This window comes from Gallinula chloropus (genome assembly GCF_964237585.1).
Source record: "Gallinula chloropus genome assembly, chromosome: 12".
NCBI lineage: Eukaryota > Metazoa > Chordata > Aves > Gruiformes > Rallidae > Gallinula > Gallinula chloropus.
Genome location: NC_140097.1, coordinates 2,076,602 through 2,097,091, shown reverse-complemented (window position 1 = coordinate 2,097,091; position 20,490 = coordinate 2,076,602). Strand labels below are relative to the sequence as shown.

Sequence of the window (20,490 nt, the reverse complement as noted above, 5' to 3'; positions counted from 1 at the left end):
CATGGATGTTTGGAGCTGTATTGCCTCTTGCAGTGGCATTTGGTTTGGTGCTGACTGGTTGTGCCCAAGGCTGTGTGCGGGCCCAGAGCCATCCCCTGCATGGGGACCAACCAGGCGTAGGTGGCAGCTGAGGCCACCTCCTGGACCACCTAAAATTGCTGCTGGATGAAATCACTGCTTGCAGTATTAAGTGGGAAATGTTATAATCTGAAAAATCCAGAATTAAATCAATTAAACTTCAGATGTCATCAGTATTCCTATAACTGTCTGGTTTGGGTCAGCGACACATGCATCCTGAGAGAGGGAAGCATCCGTTACAGGCAGCCTAACTCAGTTTGTGCCAGTCTCCTCATCACTCTATGCTAATATAGTCCTTATTTTGTGGTGCCATGGCTAGGGTTTATTATTTTTTTAAATACAGTTAATGTCTTATTCAACTCTCCCATCAGCTGGAAGTTATTTGAGAAGGGATGTTTGTTCTACATCTGTTTCATTCCCCCTCCAGCATCCCCCTTCTCATCTCTCATTCAAGTCTCAGCTACCAGTGAGAAAATCTAACTCAGCAGGGTCAGGTACGTTCTGGCTGACGTACCCATCTCCCCTCCTCCAAAATACAACCACAGAACAAATAAGAGCATGCCAAAATAAAAATGCTATTTGGTGGGTTCTACTTTGAGCATTAGAGCAGAAGCTGAAATAGAATAAAGTAGTTCTGTTATTTATTATGCAGATCAGATTTTGGTGTAGATGGCATTCCTTTCACCACGATCTCAATGACTTCAAAAACTATTTCTGAGAGCTGTGTTAGTCTGTTAGGTAGTCCTGGCTTTCCTGGGCTTTGACTAGGGTGAGGCTTCACTATGTTCTAATTGAAAGAGCCACTACTTCCTGCTGTTATCACTGCTCTGTGTCTGATACAGCACAGCTTCATTATTTTAGTTACCTGAGCAGACAAAAGCCTTTGAGAAGTCTCAGCTGCAGCCATTAGAGCAGGAGGTGTGTGGATTCACCCTGAATGTTCAGAGGTGTGCTCCTGGTGCCTGATCTGTCACAAGCCTTGCTCCTGTACGCACCGTATTTAATCACAGCATCGTAGGGGTTGGGAGGGACCTCCAGAGATCATTGGGTCCAACCCCCTGCCAAAGCAGGGTCCCTAGGACAGGTCACACAGGGAGGCATCCAGACAGGTCTGGAATATCTCCAGAGCATGTCAAACAGCAGCACTAACCCACTGAACCTCCAGTGTGGGATACCAGAGTACTGATCAGCCAGCAGTGAGGGGCTCAGCGCTCCCGGGGGGGGACCCAGCCAGTCTGTGCTCCATCCCCAGAGCAGCACAGCTCCAGCAGGAGCACAAGCAGCTGCTGCCTGAACAAAACGAGCCAGGCTTTTCCCAGCAACACCAGGAGCTCTGTGGTGACAGGTTCTCAACACTTTTTCCATCAAGGGAGAATGAGAAAGGTTCCTCTGCGATTCTCCTTGGCTGTGTGACTGGAGACCCGTGACACAGCAGATGTTTCTGGGGCACACTGGCTGCTGCTGGGGGTTAATTCAAACATGCCCCTGCACGAGTAACTCCAGGCTAAAAGGCCAGGAATTGTGTGGTTCACACAGTAGTTTGGGTTGGGGGTAAACAACTCCCAGACACTGCACAGTGTGGCACAGACAGCTAAAATAAGGCCAGTGCGTTCGTTTAATCACATTTACTGATGCTGCGTGGTGCTTGGCTGGATTAAATCTAAGCTGTTATCTGGAACCGATTTGATTAAGTCGGATGAATTAGCTCAAAACTTATAAACCAACATCTTCCTGGGCCTTAATTCCACCACCTTGGGGACATTGCTGGCACCCTGACTCGATGATCTCCAGAGGTTCCTTCCAAACCCCTTTCGTCCTGTGATTCCCATCAGGATCGTGCTTTAAGCACTTGAGACCCGTTATCCTCCATCTGCCCCCTTTCTCAAGCCATCCAAACCAATAGTGCAGAGTAAAACTGAAAGGTATCTGAAAGGTTTATTTCCAGAGGATTGTGTACACTGTTACCATCACTTGGGAAACAGAGTTCTCTTTGGAATTTACAGAACCAGAGAACCTGGTTCTCTGGTGTAAATCCCAAAGAGAAGAGAGTTCCAAACTTACAGACCTTAACTATACCAGACCAGGATTTTCCTAAGAGGGGAATGTTGACATAATGATTGTTTTCTGGTGTTTTTCTTCGAAGGACAAAGAAAATAAATGATAATAATAAAGTGTATATAAGATGAGCATAACATGTATCCTCATCTGTTTCCAGGAACATCTTCAGACACTGACTTGCAGAAGATTCTGGACCAGAGAGGAGCAGCTGGGAGTCTTCAGACCATTTGTGTTCTCTAAACTCAGCAAATCACCTTTCACCTCCTGGATGTCCAAACCTCTCACCTTAAACTTCAAGCTTTACGCTTTCTGGCTGATAACACATCAGCCTCTCACTCTGCTGTGGTTTTAAGGGGCTGGGGAGCTGAACTCGCTAGCTGACCAGCATGGCGAAGGTTAGGGTCGTTTTAACTGTCTGCCAGTTGGTGCTAGAATTGTTAACGAATTCATTAACTGAGTCTTCCATACAAAGTAACGAATGCCCACAGCTCTGCGTGTGTGAAATCAGGCCGTGGTTCACACCACAGTCAACGTACAGGGAAGCCACAACGGTTGACTGCAATGACCTTCGGCTAACAAAAATCCCCAGCAACCTTTCCAGTGACACTCAAGTCCTTCTGTTACAAAGCAACAACATTGCCAAGACCACAGACGAACTCCAGCTGCTCTTTAATTTGACAGAATTGGATTTTTCACAGAATAACTTCACAAGTATCAAAGACGTGGGGCTCTCAAACCTCACCCAACTGACTACCTTGCACCTGGAGGAAAACCAAATAACGGAGATGACCGACTACTGCTTGCAAGACCTTTGCAACCTTCAGGAGCTGTATATAAACCACAACCAGATCAGCAGCATTTCTGCAAATGCGTTCTCTGGCCTGAAGAATCTTTTGAGATTACATCTCAACTCCAACAAACTAAAGGTTATCGACAGCCGCTGGTTTGACTCCACTCCTAACTTAGAGATTCTCATGATTGGAGAAAATCCAGTGATTGGAATACTAGATATGAATTTCAAACCACTCTCAAATTTAAGGAGTCTAGTTTTGGCAGGAATGTATCTCACAGACATTCCTGGCAACGCCTTGGTGGGCTTGGATAGTCTTGAAAGCCTTTCCTTCTATGACAACAAATTGGTAAAAGTTCCTCAGCTGGCACTTGAGAAGGTTCCAAATTTAAAATTCCTGGACCTCAACAAAAATCCAATTCATAAAATTCAAGAAGGTGATTTTAAAAACATGCTGAGATTGAAAGAGCTTGGCATCAATAACATGGGAGAACTCGTTTCTGTTGATAGGTATGCACTGGACAACCTGCCTGAACTGACAAAGCTCGAGGCCACCAACAACCCAAAGCTGTCTTACATACATCGACTGGCCTTTCGCAATGTTCCTGCCCTGGAGAGCTTGATGCTCAACAACAATGCCTTGAATGCTGTCTACCAAAAGACAGTGGAATCCCTTCCGAACCTGCGTGAGATCAGCATCCACAGTAACCCGCTCAGGTGCGACTGCGTCATTCACTGGATCAACTCAAACAAAACCAACATCCGGTTCATGGAGCCTCTCTCCATGTTCTGCGCCATGCCGCCGGAGTACCGAGGGCAGCAGGTGAAGGAAGTGTTAATACAGGATTCCAACGAGCAGTGTCTTCCAATGATCTCCCATGAGACCTTTCCCAATCACTTAAACCTGGACATCGGCATGACGGTGTTTTTAGACTGTCGGGCCATGGCAGAACCCGAACCGGAAATTTACTGGGTCACTCCTCTGGGCAATAAAGTCACTGTCGAAAGTCTCTCTGATAAATACAGGCTGAGCAGCGAAGGCACCCTGGAAATCTCCAACATCCAGGTTGAGGACTCTGGGAGGTACACCTGTGTCGCTCAGAACATAGAAGGGGCCGACACGAGGGTCGCTACTATCCGGGTGAACGGGACGCTTTTGGATGGGACCCAGGTTCTGAAAATCTACGTTAAGCAAGCTGAATCCCACTCCATCTTAGTCTCTTGGAAGGTTAACTCCAACGTCATGACTTCCAACTTGAAATGGTCATCGGCCACTATGAAGATTGACAACCCCCACATCACCTACACTGCCAGGGTCCCGGTTGACGTACACGAATACAACCTCACGCACTTACAGCCCTCTACAGATTACGAAGTGTGTCTAACGGTGTCCAACATCCACCAGCAAACACAGAAGTCCTGTGTTAACGTCACGACAAAGAACGCAGCTTTTGCTCTGGATATTTCAGACCAGGAAACCAGCACGGCGCTGGCGGCAGTGATGGGATCCATGTTTGCCGTCATCAGCCTCGCCTCCGTCTCTGTTTATATTGCAAAGAGATTTAAGAGAAAAAACTACCACCACTCACTGAAAAAATATATGCAAAAGACCTCTTCAATCCCCCTGAATGAGCTCTACCCTCCACTTATAAATCTCTGGGAAGGTGACAGTGAAAAAGACAAGGATGGTTCTGCAGAGACCAAGCCAACCCAAGTCGACACATCCAGAAGCTATTACATGTGGTAACTCAGAGGATATTTTGCTTCTGGTAGTAAGGAGCACAAAGACTTTTTTTTGCTTTATTCTGCAAAAAAACAAAAACAAAAACGAGAAGTTGAAGACTTTTGTATTTTTGACTTTGCTAGTTTGTGGCAGAGCCGTGAGGACAGGTGGAGAGTTCCCAGTTTTTTAGTATAGCGTATCGCAATTGTTTGACACAAATGGCAGCTTCACCTAGCTTCCAATTCTTTTTAATTTCATTTTTTTTCTTTTTTTTTTCTTTTTTTTTTTTTTAGTTATTGTGCTAAATTTAATGCTGTTCTAACTACAATGCTGAATAAAATTAATGAGAGCAGGGGTTACCCTTGATTCAGTAGCACGACCCCATCCTTCCGAAGCCATCAGTAGAGTACAGCATCCTGCAGAGCTAACGTACAGTTCTGAGACTGCATTGAACTAGGTTTGTCACACCGGTCTGAGGACTCGCTCGCTGAGACAAGGAGACCTTGAAGGATGTTAGTTTGACTGTACTGTAATGTTGTATCAACTGATTTGAATGTTTTTTTGACTTTGAACAAGGAGTTTTCTTTTTCCTTTTTATTTTTGTAGTAGTCGAGAAGGCTTAGGTAAAGCTAACAGGCAATAGAAATATGTACATCCAATTTTTTAATGTAACAGACTAAATGTTAATTGTTCTCTTATTCTTTTTATTCTATTTAGTAGACACTTTTGAAGAATACTAGAGTTTCTTTGTGTTTCAATCACCAACACTCGGTGATTTAGTTTTTGTTTTGATTTTTTATTTTAGGAGTCACAACGATGTATTTGGGTTTAGATGTCACTGGTTTGACTGGTGATCATGTTTTGACATAAAATATATCCAAAATGTTATATAAAAATATTGTGGGTTTTTTTTCCTCAATGGAATTATGTTGCAACAAAATTGCAGCTTTTTAAAAATGCATTTATTTTCATAGCAGTGTTTTCTCTGCAGTAGATGCAAAATGCTGAAAAGCATTTCATCAGAAAAATGTATGGGGATGGCTTTTGGACTGGAAGTCACATGCAGAATCAAAACTGTTTGGCATAAAGTACACAGCAGTAGGAATTCACCCAGCGTGTAACAAACCCCCTTCCTTTTTCTATGCTTTTCTGTTTATCTTTGGAGCTACGACAGGAATGAAGCTGACATTTAGCTGTCATCGTGATCAGTTAGGACAGAAAACCCCCAGCAGCTCAGTGCTACCCAACTGAAACGGAACAGTTGCATCCTGGCATACACTTTAGAAACCAAACCCAAAGCGAATGGGGTTGGTGTTCCTTGAGGAGCAGAAGCTGAGATAGGTGACAGCAATGCGCTGGGGTGCGAGGCTGAGCGGGATTTCACACAGGCTTGAAGTCACCTCTGGAGTCTGTTCCTGAGTGAGTGTGAGGTGTGGGGCCTCCGGGCGCAGCGGGGTCTCCCCGTCTGCACCGGGTACAATATAAACGCAGAATCTGCAGTTGAACCTACAGACACTTTGTCCGTTGTCTTTTCTGCCTCCACCCAAGGTCCCCGCGGGGACCGTCCCGCGTCACAACAGGGTGGGTTCCCGGTGAAGGACACGGCTCCGCTTTGGGGACAACCCAAATACACCTTATGGCCAACACCTAACTTCTCACACATTTCTACACACCAAATATGTTCTCAGTAAAGAATGGATTGCCTGAGTTTTGAGGTTGCTTCCAGGTTTTTAAGGTCTCTAAGCTTGGCAAATCTATCAAAGATCCCACCCAGAATCTACAAGCAGCTTCAAACTTCTTTTTCCCCTTCAGCCAACAGTCATGGCATGAAGCTGGGCCAGGCCAGGCATTAGGAAAAAAATTTTACTGAAAGAGTTGTCAGGGCCTGGAACAGGCTGCCCAGGGAGGGGCTGAGTCAGCGACCCTGGATGCGTTTAAAAAAAGGGTAGATGAGGTACTTCGGGATATGGGTTAACGTAGGATGGGAACGGTTGGACTTGATGATCTTAAAGATCTTTTCCAACCTTGTGATTCTGTGATTCTGTCCAGAAATGACAGAGTGCTCAGGGCAGGTTCACTGACAAGCTGCTTTGGTGCCCAAATTTGGGCACATCTCTTGGATATGTGCCTTGTTGATCTTGCATTTCAACCTAAAGCTGAGCAAAGCCATTAATTATGCATTTAAATCAGGCACTCATGCTGCTATACACAATCTTTTACATGTTCATGAGATCTCATACATTTTTAATCCTGTGACAATTAGGTGTTGGGATTAGGCAAGTGTCTTTTGATCACGGAGCAGTCGCATGGGGGAAGCATTTACTCATCACCTTCTCCTGTATTTGTTTCTAATGTTAATGGGAAATTTCCTCCTGCCTTCTCCAGAAAAGCTTCAGAGCAATAATTATCACCTTGTCTGTACGCTATTCTAACTTTAAAACTGCCTCTATTATTACAGCAGGCACGATGAATTAAAACTGAGGTCTCTCTTGCAGTTAAGATTCACTCTACTCTTTCCAGAGCAAAGGACACAGTGAGGACAAGGTTGACAGCAAAATTATGGCTTCCAACTAGCATGACATCATAAAATTGTCTTTAGAAAATAATTAATTGAACAGGTGTCAGACGGTGCAGAGCAAGCCCCTTCCTCCATCTGCAGCCTTTGTGCAGCCACACCACAAATACACAGAAAGTCACACAAGGCCCACAGTGCTGTACCTGAGCCTCCTGCCAAGGCTGTGGAAGATCAGACCACTTTGGGTCCAAGGTATTCATCAGTCACCGTGAGCTAACCTAAGCACGGGTCTGCCCTCTAAAACAGCAATTCTGCTCTTCCTCCTCCCTGTCCCCACCTCCCATCCTCAGTGACACAACTTCCTAAGCCCCACTTGTCTTTCAAACATCCTCGTATCAACTGGTCCCTGCTGCTGGAGACAAGACCATGCCAGGAACTGTGCTGAGGGTGTCTGTGGGGTCAGCCTGGCCACATTCTGCTGTCAGGGCAGTTTCAGAAACATGGTGATTGCCGAAGAGGAAGGTGGCAGATACGTGTGGCTGTGCCACAGGATGAGGCAACACTCAGCGCTTTGATCAGCAATCGCCAACAGCAGCCAGGGGTATGGGAAGCAAAGCCATGTTCAACATGGTCCTTTCTGACAGGGAAATAACAGGCCTTTTGTTCCCTGCAGACCTATTTGGCAGTTTTATGCCATTTGTTATCTTTCTGGAGCAATGCTGTTGCGGAACAGCAGGAGAAAATGGCCCTGTGACAGCCACACGCTTCTCCAGGATGTGCTGACCTCCTGTATTTCAGGGCAGCTGATGCAGCTGGGATGATGCAGGAGAACAGCTAAGCACCAAGAAGCACCCACTTAGCACAGCAAATTCTGCACACAGAGCCACCAGTGAGAACTATTTCCAGCCCTGTAACCTCTCCCCATACCATTCTGTGTAGATCCCCATGAAATCAAAAATTTTGCAAATAAAAGATTAAAAAAACCCCATTGGGTCCAAGAGCTGAATCACACATGGCATCTCATCTCAGCTAATAACCTTCAGCCTTGTGCTGTTGTGAGCACAAAGGAAGATACTCTGCCTAATTGCCTTCAAAGCTTATTTCCATCTACTCGTTGCTGAAAACAGAACAACTCCCCTGGTTTGCTCGAACCCGAGACAGAGTGGCCACTGTAAAAGCAGCACAGGAAGAGCCATCGTTATCTTTCATTTGGCTAAGGGTTCAGAAGTGCTGGGTGAGAGGAGATATTTCATACCCAACTAAACTTGCGCCATGCTGCTTCCCCTTGGCTGCTCAATGGTAAAATATTTCAGTCCCCTGAAGAGTAAATTGCTCACTGCAGAGCGGAGTGCAGTGCTCCTGCTAAACCCACTGCCCATCTCCTCACCCCAGCTGGAACAGCCCGCTGGGCTCAGGGAGGGTATGTGCACCCATGAGCCATGGCCACGAGCTTGGAGTACAGTGCACAGACACAGCAGTTCTCATGAGCCTCATGAACACGTGTGTGTTTAGTTACAGAGTTAGGGAAAGGCCAATGCTTTGGCCACTGGTTTCGTAAATGGGTTAAACTGAACTAGGCTGGTAAATCTGGTCCAGTGAAGGGTGTCCCTGCCCATGGAGGGGGCTGGGCCTCTGCAGTCCCTTCCGACCCGAACCAGTCTGGGATTCGATGATAAATTCTGATCCAGTGAGATGTGCATAAACCTGCCCGTTGCCACTGGCCAGCTGTAAGTGTCAAAGGAACATCTTTCTTAGTTCCCATCAGGCAACTCCTTTTCCTTGTGCTGCCAACCTTGAAAGCAAGACTGAGGCCAGACCACTGCAGTGAGATTCCCAAAACTAGGTGGGATAAGCAACTGGGGGCTATTTCTGCAACATCCCCCCAGCCGACACACCCTGTATGGGATCAGGACCAGTCCCTGGGGCACGTCTCTCTGTACCCAACTCGCCATCCTGCAAAGCACCACGATGGACACGTGTGCAATGGGCAAGCTGTGGTGGAAAAGCTCACAGGCACACAGGACCAGTGCCAGCAGAGCTCTTACCCACCCAGTGCAGCAGGAGCAGCTGTGATACTGCTCCATGACCCACCGTAACAAATGCCATGAACTCCTGCTGGAATTGGAGTTCACCTCCTCATGCTCACCATGCCGACAGCACAACTGGGGCTGTGCCAGCACCCACAGCTATGGAAATGCCAGGACTGAGGGCAAGGTGAATGTGCTGCTGTGAACTTTCTTCAGGAAAGCCCAGAGTGCCTGAGCTGGAGACCTCCAACGCTGCTGCACATGGTGCTTGTTAACTATTGGCACTGTGTCCCCGAGGAAAGAAACTCCCAGTCCCACAAGCCCTAGATAACATTTCCTTGCAGTGTCAGACAGAAGGGAACATTTTGTGTTTCCCCTCAACTCTCAACCTTTTAATCTCCTCCTCTCCTGCTTCTCCCAGCTACTGCAGTATTTTACATCTGAGAACTGGTATCCACCTGCTCCACAGTCAGCCTTTCCCTGGTCCCAGCTGGCCCCACACCTGCCTGGCATGGGCAAACCCTTTGCAGCCTCCATCATCACGAGATCTCACGAGGTGACAATAAAGGACATCTAATTTGTATTCAACTTTGCAGCTGCCTGCTTCCCACCAACCTCTCCCCTCACCTCATCCTCACCCTGTTCTTTCAGCCCTTTTCCTTCAGAGACCTCAGATGCTGCTGGGTGTCAGTAAAGTCGGATCCAGGCTGTGCTTCAGGCAGGCAGCAGTGTACATTGGATGTACATTCCCACAGAACCCCTACCTGTCCCCATCTCTGCTCCAGGTCCCTGGCTGCTCACCCTTGGGAGCAAATTAACACCCATGTCATTGTTTTCTACTGATACAAAAGCATCAGAAGTCTGATTTTTGTTTCTGGAAAGGTAAAGGAGATTTACCCTAACATTTGTACTAGGTGTATTAATGTCAAGTAGCCCAAAGGAATGCCGAATCGTAATAAAAGTCTCATCATAACAATTTTTGAAGTGCATGAGAATAAAAACTTCAGAAAAGCCACAACTGAGCATTAAGGAAAATTTTCAAAAGCAACTCAGACTTAAGAGCTTGGATCTCATTAACTTCAGTGGTACGTCAGGTGCCAAATCAGGTAAATGAGATTTTTCTGAAGTGCATCTGGAAGCATTCACTTCCCTTCAATTCTGAGCAGCTGCAAAACATTTTCTGTGGAAATTTATAATGTGGATTTTTTTTTTTAACAAATCCCTTGAAACCATAATTTTGATCTCAGTTACGGGGTGGAGGGAAGGATTTACAGCCTGTCATCCTCAGCGAGTTACTGACTTGCAGTGATTTAAGTAAGGGCCACATCTTTAAAAACTGCAGTCCCAGGTTTCTGCTCACAGAGTTTTGGGCAGATTTTTTTACACCACAGCTTTTCTTACCACAGCCCATTTTGCTGGACTTAAAGCAAGAATTAATCCATCACAAAAGATCAGAGTGGGGAACAAAGGAGGAAGATCAGTGGAGTATCAACTACTTTTAGTTCTGAACACTATCATTTAATGTGAACAACCCCAAAGACCTCTGCAGTGTGTGTACAGACCGTCTGCATCCTGATGATACAGGTCACTGACAAGCCCGTTGCTCTGCAACACGGAGAAGTGCTCATAACTCATTTTGTTTCACATCCTTCATCTTTATTTGAAGGGTTCTTTATAATAATAATAATAATAAAAGGATTCCGTGTCCAATACTCAATTACATGTTTGTCTTCCACTGCAAATGAGAGCACACCCAGAGAATACAGAAGCTGCTCCAGCCTGGAAGGAATACTGCTGGTGGACTAGGAGGAAACCCATGTCTCTGTGCCTGAGGTTGAAATGGACACCAGTCCTTCACGTGGCTGCGTATGGAGGCTGCCATGCCATGCACCTCTGGAAGTCACAGTGCACACACAGGAATTATTATGGATGTACATTACCCTTTTGCTACAAAAAAATAAACCTTGTCACTTATTTCTGCTGAAAGGTCTGGCAGTTTTGGTTGGGTTGGCTCTGGAAGATCTGTGCTGTGCCCAGATGACAAAATACTCTGGTAACTGCTAAAAATCACAGTGGCTTTAGGTTAAGCAGGCAGGCAAAGCAGTATCTGGACCCAAGCATTCCCATGGGACAACGCAGACCTAGCTCCTGACACAAACACCCCCAGCCTTTGCCTGCCTTGTGGTACCACCAGAACAGAATTGCACCAGTTCCTCTGACCACACTCGGGAGCACAGTGACACAGCCAGGCTGCTAACAGCAAGGGCTGCCCAGCACCCCTCTGCATGTACAAGACCATGTCACGGGGCAGTGGGGGGCTCTGGTCACCTCTTTCCTTGGTGTGGCATCCCCTGGGCCTCCAATAAACCTGGAGGTACCTGCTGCAGCCCTCTGCCAGCACAGGCCCTAGCTGGCACTGCAGCGCCCAGCGCTGCCTGCCCACGCTGCGGAGCTCTGGCTCGCTCCAGGAGGCAGCTGCTCAGTATGTGGTTCTCTGCTCTGCAGTGCTCTCCAGTGCCTCATTTGCAGCAAACCATCCCTGGGGGGCTGGTGCTCTTCAGTGGACACTATTAAAACACTCTGCAAACACACAACTGAACTCAGCATCAGAAAATTACTGCGGGAAAAGGAGAAGTGGGTAAGCAGATTAAAGCCAAGAGGTTTGGGTGCCTAATTTCATTTCTCTGGAGTCTCCCAGAGTATTTTGTGTTCCAGGGCTGGTGCCACGACACCTCCACGTAGCCAATGAGGAGGATGCAATTCATATTGTTCATAAATAAAGACCCATTTTTTCTGACTGGCCTCACAGCCCAGAGCAGCTCTCACTGGGGATCCATGTCGAGAGAGCAGCATTCACCCACCTGAGACTTGAAAACATGCCAGTCCTGTGCCTCCAGCCTGGCTCCCTGCACCCCTCTCAGCTTCCCAGCATGAAGTGGGGGCCCTGCTGACATCACAGACACCCCTTTTCTATGCAGACTTGATCTTTGCCTCAGACAGGGCTTCTGGGAACACACCAGTACAAGAAGTGTGCAGTGGTGGAGAAGCCTCTCTTACACAGACTGCCACTACCAGGGCAACTGATCATTTACTAATTCTCCTTTTTTGTTTGATTTCTGTGCACTACACAGCCTACATGTAACATACACATCCATGGAGACATCCATGCTCCTCTGAAAGCTGGTGCCATACCTACCAACACCAGCCTAGCACTGGTGAGGGATGGGGCACTGGCCAGCAGGTCTCACAGTCAGAAGTGGCAGAAAACCAGCAAGAGGCAGCAAGGCTGGGTGCTGGACCTGAGATATTTCTGTGTAGGTGAGGGTGGGATGGGACCACTGCTCACATTACTCCATTGATGAGCTAGTCCCACAAGTAATAAGCTAGGAGACCTGGGAAGAACCTGAAGATTAAGGTCACAAAACGTGGACATAACATACAACCTTCTGTATGTGGAATAACAAAATGCTCCTGATTTCTAAGAAATCTCCAGTTTCTAGAAAGATACTCTGGATATTCCCAGCAGGTTTGTTAGGGGAAAGAATGAACTTCCCTTCAAGGAGCTGGTCCTAACCCAGGACAGTATCTACAGCAAAACCTTGGTACTTTCTAGCCGTTTGTGACCCCGAGGTGTAACTTCGGGTTGGTACCACTTGAGGAAGTCCCATGGGGTTTATGAAGATGTCAAGAATCCTTCTGGTAGAAATGGAAACTAAAAAGTGTATGGAAGTGGGCACAGAGATGTCTTTCACTGTGCAGTCACTGGCAGGAGAAGCAAAAAGCAAGTGGGGCACATCTCTGCTTCCACTCTGCCTCACCCGTTTCGGTCTCCCCAGAGCGGTTACGTACATCCAGCAGGTCATCACTGATTTTAGTGCTTCCCTCTCCTCTGCTGAAACCAACCCACACTTGTTTGACATGGCTTTGTAGAACTAATAAATTTCCTGCTGACAACCCCAGTTCAGTGGTTTGACTCCTATCCCCTGCCATGGTGGAACCAGGACATCACCCAACAAACTCCTTCCCCTTTGGCAGGAGCTGAACCCCAGTCCTACATACCAGGAGGTGGTGTGACAACCTATATAACCTGCAGACTCAACCACAGCCTAATGCTCTGCTGATCAAAATACACAAGAAAGGGAGGAAATGGCTGTAGGAGCACCTGCACAGCTCGTACCTGTACAATTCCTGAGTGACACATAGTCTGGGAGTGAAGCTGGGCAGAGGACTCAGCTGTTCCTCCCCCTACTCTGCTGCTGAAAGGGGGGCAGGAGCACAGACACAGCATCTTTTCAAGGCTGACCTAAACACATCTTGGTGAACAATTAATGGGAGGTGCAGATGTTAAAGCACCTTGCTGAACAGCACTTCCAATGAGCTTCTTCAATGGCAAGAGCTATTTGAGGCCATTTGCAAGTCCCTTAACAGCAGATTAAAATTGGTTTTGTGGAAAATGATGTCGTTAGCAGTTATTGCACCGCTCCCTATCCTCCCCTAGTGAGAAGTTTTGCTGTCACACCTCACATGGGACCAACCTTAGAGAAGTAGTTTCCGTGGCTTCCAAGTTCTTTCACATCCAGGCTGAAGTCAATAGTGAAACTATGAATGCTCGAGGTTATCAACTGTAGTGAACTTTTATCTGAACTAAGTTTATCAGAAAAGACTGGGAGAGTTATGCTCCAGCTTCTGTTACATTTTAATGGAGTCTGGAGACTTAATTTCCTTTGGAACAATTTGAAAATCCCATCTCAGAAGAGTTTTCAGTTCGCTCCTTTCCCCAGTCATTCAGTCTCCATGTAATTGTCTGAATTGAACTTACACAAGGTCTCAGATCCATATCTTCTGAAAGTCAGTAAGAACTGTGCTGCTTCTATAGGTGGCAGTTCATTTCTGCTGCCTTCCTGAACTGTCTTTGAGAACTCAGAGGACGCTGCCTTGATAGACAGAGACCAGGAAAAAAGCAGCTGCAAGTGTGACAGAAAAGGCATCACAAACCATTACAAGCACATGTTATTTCTTCCTAACCCTTTCCTGTTATCCTCTCCTGTTTCTTCCTGTTTCTTTGTTCATGCAAAACAAGACTACTCTGGGATTTAGTATCATGTTTTCCTATCTATACATTGAAGTCTGCATAGAAACTATCAGCACTGGGTGGCAAAGCCACCGAGCAACTGGTATTAAAGGTTAATACTACTGCAGGTGTAATTTAATGAGTCCTAATGTTCTCCAACACCTGGAAGCCAAAGTCTTTCTTTACTTTCTTCTCCACGTACTTTTCTGGGACCCCATAGGCAGGCATGTGAGTTTCGGGTCCTTCTGAGCCTCCTAAACCATGACCATTTCCAATTCTCAGAGCAGGAGCTGACTGAGACCCTCAGCTCTTCTGGAAACAATCTGCATTCTTCTTTTGAAGAGAGACAGGCAAGACCTCAGAGATCTCATTTCCTCAAAGAGATGAGCTGCTTAATTTTCTTATCCCTTAATGTTCTGAGTGGAGAAAAATAGTTTACACGTAAAATCATTAATGTTAATATTGTTCAGATAGTTGTGTGCAATTGTTCTAACCCCTGCCACGAAGGAAAGCAATAGCTGTCAGGAAATAAAAGGGCAAATAAATCCTCAATGATTTCAGAAGAATGAAGTCTGGAAAACCTCCAGCCTCTCAATCTTCAGCACGTGCCTAAATGGCCCTGATTTACTCCAGCTACCTTGAGTGAAGCAGATTTCTTACCCTTTTATTTGAAAAGCTAACTGACTGATAGATGGGGGCCGTGAGCTTTTATTGTCACAGGCCTAAAGTGCTGCTGGTGAAGAGCCACACTGTCTCATAACAATGACTACTACCTTGCCATTGCGCAGAACCACCTTCCAGGCACACAGTGCAGACAGGCCCAGTGGGGACAGAGAGGAGTCAAGTTGCTATTAGGCAGCAAAGTTGCATCTTCTTACTAAACCCAGTGGCAATGCCCAGACTGATACAGCACAGGAAAGAGTCAGTAATACATGGAAAAATGGCAGTGCTTTTGTTTAAGTACCTTGGACAAGGGGCTTTATCCCTCCCAGCACAGCAGCAGGAGTACATTCAGCCACTCCTTCCAGGAATGGCTTCAAATATGCAATGAAGCCAGGCTTGAGGGAACTTCAGAAAGCCCTAGAACCTAAATTAGGAAGTATGTGTGACTACAAATGCTGCATCCGCAGCCAAGCAGCTCCAGTCCTGCTTTTCTGTTTGATGTCCATGACTAATAAATCTCAGTTATAATTTGAATTTTCCTCAGTTTTCCCACTGTTCAGATATCCATGGAAATTCAAGGACACACACTCCCAGTGCACTGGGCTGCCCACCTGTACGTGCCAAATACCAAGATGTTTGCTACGAGCTAAACAAACACCCACCACGCTGATGCCAGCCCTGTGACAGCTTCTACCCCAACGTGGCACCTGGTTACAATTAGCAACCATGCAATTAACTCCTTACTCAAACACAACTCGCACTGTAACAAAGGGCAATTTTGGTTAAATAAAGATTTCAGCGTGTGACTTGCAAGTTGTTCATGTCACTGAAACACGGGGGGGTGACGGATGAGGCTCCTTCTGCTTTAATTGCAGCTCTGCACAGGAAGGTGCTGTCCTTCCATGCAAAGCAGCAATAAATCACAGCCACGTACTCCTGTCATGTGAGGAAGGAGGAAAAGTGCTCTCAGTACAATAATACTGGTTTGACTTTGCCTATTTTTCTTCCTCTCCTCTCTTGTCTGTGCCACTTACACTGTGACAGAAAGGAAACTGGAGGAAGTGGCACGCTGGCTCATGGAACAGCAGAGAGAAGGACAGTGTCAGCCACCAGCTGACATACAGAACGTCATGAGCATTTATTCCTTCACATCTCTAGACTTACTCCTCCTTCCTTTCCAGTCCCACAATGACTGAAGCCCTGGGTTTGCCATCCTCTGAGTAGGGCACGGACACCAGCAGTCCATGCCCCGAAGAGCAGGTCCAGCTGAAGAAGGGCACAGTCAAACAAGCAAGAAACAAAACTGGAAACTGAGATCCCAAGACAAAATTACAGTCAAAGAAAATTATTTTAAAAATAATTACAACCAATTAGTTAAATCCATCTCTAACACTACCCTCTCCATGTATTAAAACATACAAACACAGAGGAGGAGGCAATAATGACAGGTCCCTGACCCAAGCTGGCCACAGCCACGCGCTGCTGAAGGAGCTGCTGTACCAGGACTGACAGCAGTGAAAGAAGAGGATGCTGGATGGATCATGAGCCAGTTCTCCCCCAGCAAAGTCATTTGTTCCTATAAAGCGTTTTAGAAATGCTGAGTGCCACACTTTCCCGTGAAGCCCTGACAGAACTATTTACAGGGACTCCATAACATTTTGTAAAGACATCCACTGACATTACCCACACATCTGCCATAAAATCTGTTCCTTTTAAATCTCCCTCCAGAGGAAACAGAATTACCTTTGCCACAGCCTTTTCTATCAGCTGCAAAGGTCTCTACTAGCAGCTGTGGCTGTGCAGAAGGGAAGTCTCTCTTCACCCTGGGATACACTCCTGGTCGCTGTCTTCAGCCCATCACCTGCTTTTGTTTCACCTGAAGGTCTCACCCCAGCCTCAGAGCCGCGTGGTTGTGAAGAGGGTCGGGCAGGTTCCCTACTATTACTTGTATGTGTGTGCAGTGACAGAGTAGGACACTGCTGATGTTTATGGTGTACACACTGCAGATCGTGGTACTAAGAGATATCAGGTATATTTTTATGTTATAGATAGCTTTGCACACACTATATACAGCACTACACACTTAGGCTACACGCAGAGTAGACTACAGAGTGTATAATCATAATACACAGCACTGAAGTCTAATTTAATAGATAGTTTGGTCCCAGATAAAGCAATCACCAACAGAGACAGACATGCCAGAAGAAAAGCAGATAGAATGGTGTCTTCAAATGGATAAGAAAACCCACAGTCTGAGAAGACAAACAACTCCTCCCACACATCCCATACATACCTGCCTATATACGTTACCACACGTGAAAACTCAAGAACAAAGTGCTGCTTCTGTACCAGCTTTCTGTGCAATACTTCTATCAGATTTCCTACTAAGTAACAACCACAAATCCCCAAAAGAACTAAATGTTACCTACTGAGTTGGGATTTTAAAGACGAGCTGGAGTGTGTAAGTGTCATTAAGCTTCAGTGCCCTGGGTACAAAATGTCTTCCAAAGAAAAAAATCCATTACAATTACACAGGAAAATAGGGAACAGAAATGAGCCTACACTGGAACTGAGACACGAGATGGCATCTTTGTTAACTGAGTAGCACATCAGCAATTAACATCTCCTGGGGACAACTGCCCTCCCCCAGCTGAAGGGAGTGATAAAGTTTCATTGTACTACTTACAGACCTGTAACTACATTGTAAATTAAAAATACATTCATTACCACAAACACATCAGTAAAAAGCCCCCTAGAGATAAACAAAGTCCAGAGATTCCTGCTGGACTAGGAGTCCCACACTCACACAAAGGAGTTAGCAGAGCCACAGAGCTCTGGAAACAGCCTAAACTGTGATTTATCTACACCCCGATGACAAGGTGTTCCAGCTGAGGTATGAAACCCACCCATTTCAATCGTGATGGATCCTCAAGGAAAACTTACTGGGCAGATCTGCAACCTGGTGGATTTCTTGCATTAATAAACACCAGACAATAACTCAATGTGCTGCCAGGCACAGGCGCTCTGGTGCCTGGCTCCCAAAATACCAGGCGTAACTCAAGGGCACCCTGTGCCTAACGAGCCTGAGCTCTGATTTGTGAGGCTGGCTGCTGCTATCTCAGCCAGAGTCTTGCACAAATCAGGCCTTTGCCATTTCCAAGAAAATGTCACTTCAGAGACACAGAAAAAACATTCACTAGAGGCTAGGTAATGCCAGCAAACCAGTCGCTGCCTGAAATGGCATTTGTCCACAGATCTGCAGACAAAGCAAAGCAAACAACTCTATCAAATGCCGTGGAGCAGATCTACTCAGCCCTCCTCAGACCTCACTTCCACAGCATCCCTGTCTTCAGCAGCACGTTCTTCTTCTTAACTCCTCTGACTCATCAACAAAAGAAAAATCATCGTGTTTCTGGCTGCTAAAAACATGACCACTACTAAAAAGTGAATTAAAAATGTGCCAAGTGGCAAATGACTTTGAATTTGGTACCTGCAGAAGGATGGAGGTAAGTCTCACATTAACATGGCTGGGGAAAGGGGAGACTGTGTCAGTGTGTCCATCACATTCAGGACTGGGATGACTCTACTGTGTAACAGGACCACGTGCCCATGGAGAGGGACCAGTGTCACCAGTGACAAAGGCTCTGGCTCGTTCTTGGGCCGCTCCAGATCTCAACTTTTTAAATTTTTAACTCCCATTTTTGGTGCAATGCAATGCTCCTGCTCAGAATATAAAGAAAAAACTTTCACTCTTCACACAACCTGGGCTGCAATAGGCATTAATACACCAAATGAGCATGAAAGGAGGAGTGCATTTACATTTCTACCAGGGTTGTATGGAAACCTCTGACAAACATGTCTCAGCTCACACAGGAGGTGGACAGGACCCACCTTTCATGCACTTTTGTATATCATCTTTAGGTCACTTCAAGGCAGAAGCAGTTGCTATCTTTGCAATAAACATAAAATGATAGAAAAGTTCCTGTGTGGCTCCAGTACATCCAGTGATGTTCCCTGGCAGCCGCTCCCGGGAAGAGCCTCGGTGAGAAAGCACCTGCTGTCATTGCAGCCATCGCTGCGCCAGAAGCATCACCCTGTCAGGAACAAGCCAGCAGAGCGCTTCTTGCTGTGTAACAACAAACCAGCCCCATCTTCCCTGTGTATCCATCAGAGAAAGAGCTATAAAGGATGTTAGGAGTGGTGAGAAGAACGCAGCTGCTATACGTCAACACGCAGGAGGAGGAAAGTTGTGGAGGAAACAAAAACAACCCTTGTGAAACCTCCAGGCAGCAGATTTCTGTCCTTTACCTCGTCCTCCTGAGCGGAGAGCAGCAGTCGGGTCAGCCAGGCTTACAGCAGGTTGTTATTACCGCGCCGCAGACGTCGAGATAAAAGCCCTCGTCTCTTCCATACAGGGAGAAGGTACAATACAGGACACAAACAACCCCAGCATCACAGTGGAACTGCCTTTTAATGTGCAGACATCCTGTTTATTTGGTGAAGAGCCACAGATCCAGAGAGCTGCACAACGTGGGCGGGGGGGATCCAGCCCCCCAGATGCCCCTAGTTGTGAGCAGGTCCCTTCCCACCTGGTCTCCAAAGTGTGACCACCGAGCTGAGGGACTCAGGGGACCTGCAGCGTCGTGGCTTCAATCCTGCAAACATCCAGACCTGATTTAAGGCACACACAGCATGGAAATCCCCATCAGCTCCACGCGTGCTGTTCACCAGCAGTCAGTTTTCAGTGGCGACAAAGGGGAACAACAGGCAAGGTCACTGAAGTCTATTCCTGGCTTGAAAAACATATACCCAGCCTTCAGCTTTATGAGCTTTCAAACAGAAATTAAGGGGAAAAGAACATTCTGGATCTATCTGGAAATGTTATGGCTAATTCCTCCAAAACCGGTGACTGCTGTGCTGCAGGCTGGGGTGTGCAGGCTCCAGAGAACAGCCTGCAGACTGCCAGCCCCTCGCCAGCTCCCACAGTCCATGGAGCCTGACTGAAGTATTTACTTCTCCCCATGTTGATCTAATGCATTCACAGGCTGATGGTCACATGTAATGCCCATGGGCACACAGAGGTGCTGGTAAATGCACAGCAGCCCCAGCACCCCATGGCTTCTCTGCACCGGGACAACAGGGTACTCAGCACCCAGCCCTGGTTTTGGGTGTGCAGGGAATCGCAGGTCTGCTGCAACTGGTAAGTGCTGAAACCCCTCCCCCATTTCCCTGTGGGTTATCAGTTGCACCCTGCATTCACCCAGGCAGGACAGAAGGGAGAACCAAGGTTTTACTCCCCACAACACGCCGGGTGCTCCCGCAGCGCGGTGGGACTCACGAGCAGCGGCTGGCAAGAGGAAGCACAAGGGCTTAATGCAACACAGGTACCACAGCAGGCACAGAAACTGTTCACTTCTGGAGATGGGAACGACCACAGTCTGGGGAGAGGCCTGTGGGGGTTTTGAATGCAGAGAAAGAAACACAGCAAGCAAAACAAGGTGCAATTAGGGCTCTTTCACTGAGCCGCTCTCAGGGCAATACAATACAACCCCGCTGCTCGCTGCA

At 46.8% G+C, this 20,490-nt stretch overlaps 1 protein-coding gene across 1 annotated transcript; it reads left to right on the top strand.

The window, feature by feature from the left end:
• Positions 1–2,522: 2,522 nt before the first annotated feature.
• LRRN1 (leucine rich repeat neuronal 1) lies at positions 2,523–4,795 on the top strand (the record flags this gene model as incomplete). Its single annotated transcript, XM_084269405.1, has 1 exon — positions 2,523–4,795. One exon carries the CDS (start codon positions 2,523–2,525, stop codon positions 4,671–4,673), a length of 2,151 nt encoding a protein of 716 aa, XP_084125531.1. The 3' UTR covers positions 4,674–4,795.
• Between the last annotated feature and the right edge of the window lie 15,695 nt (positions 4,796–20,490).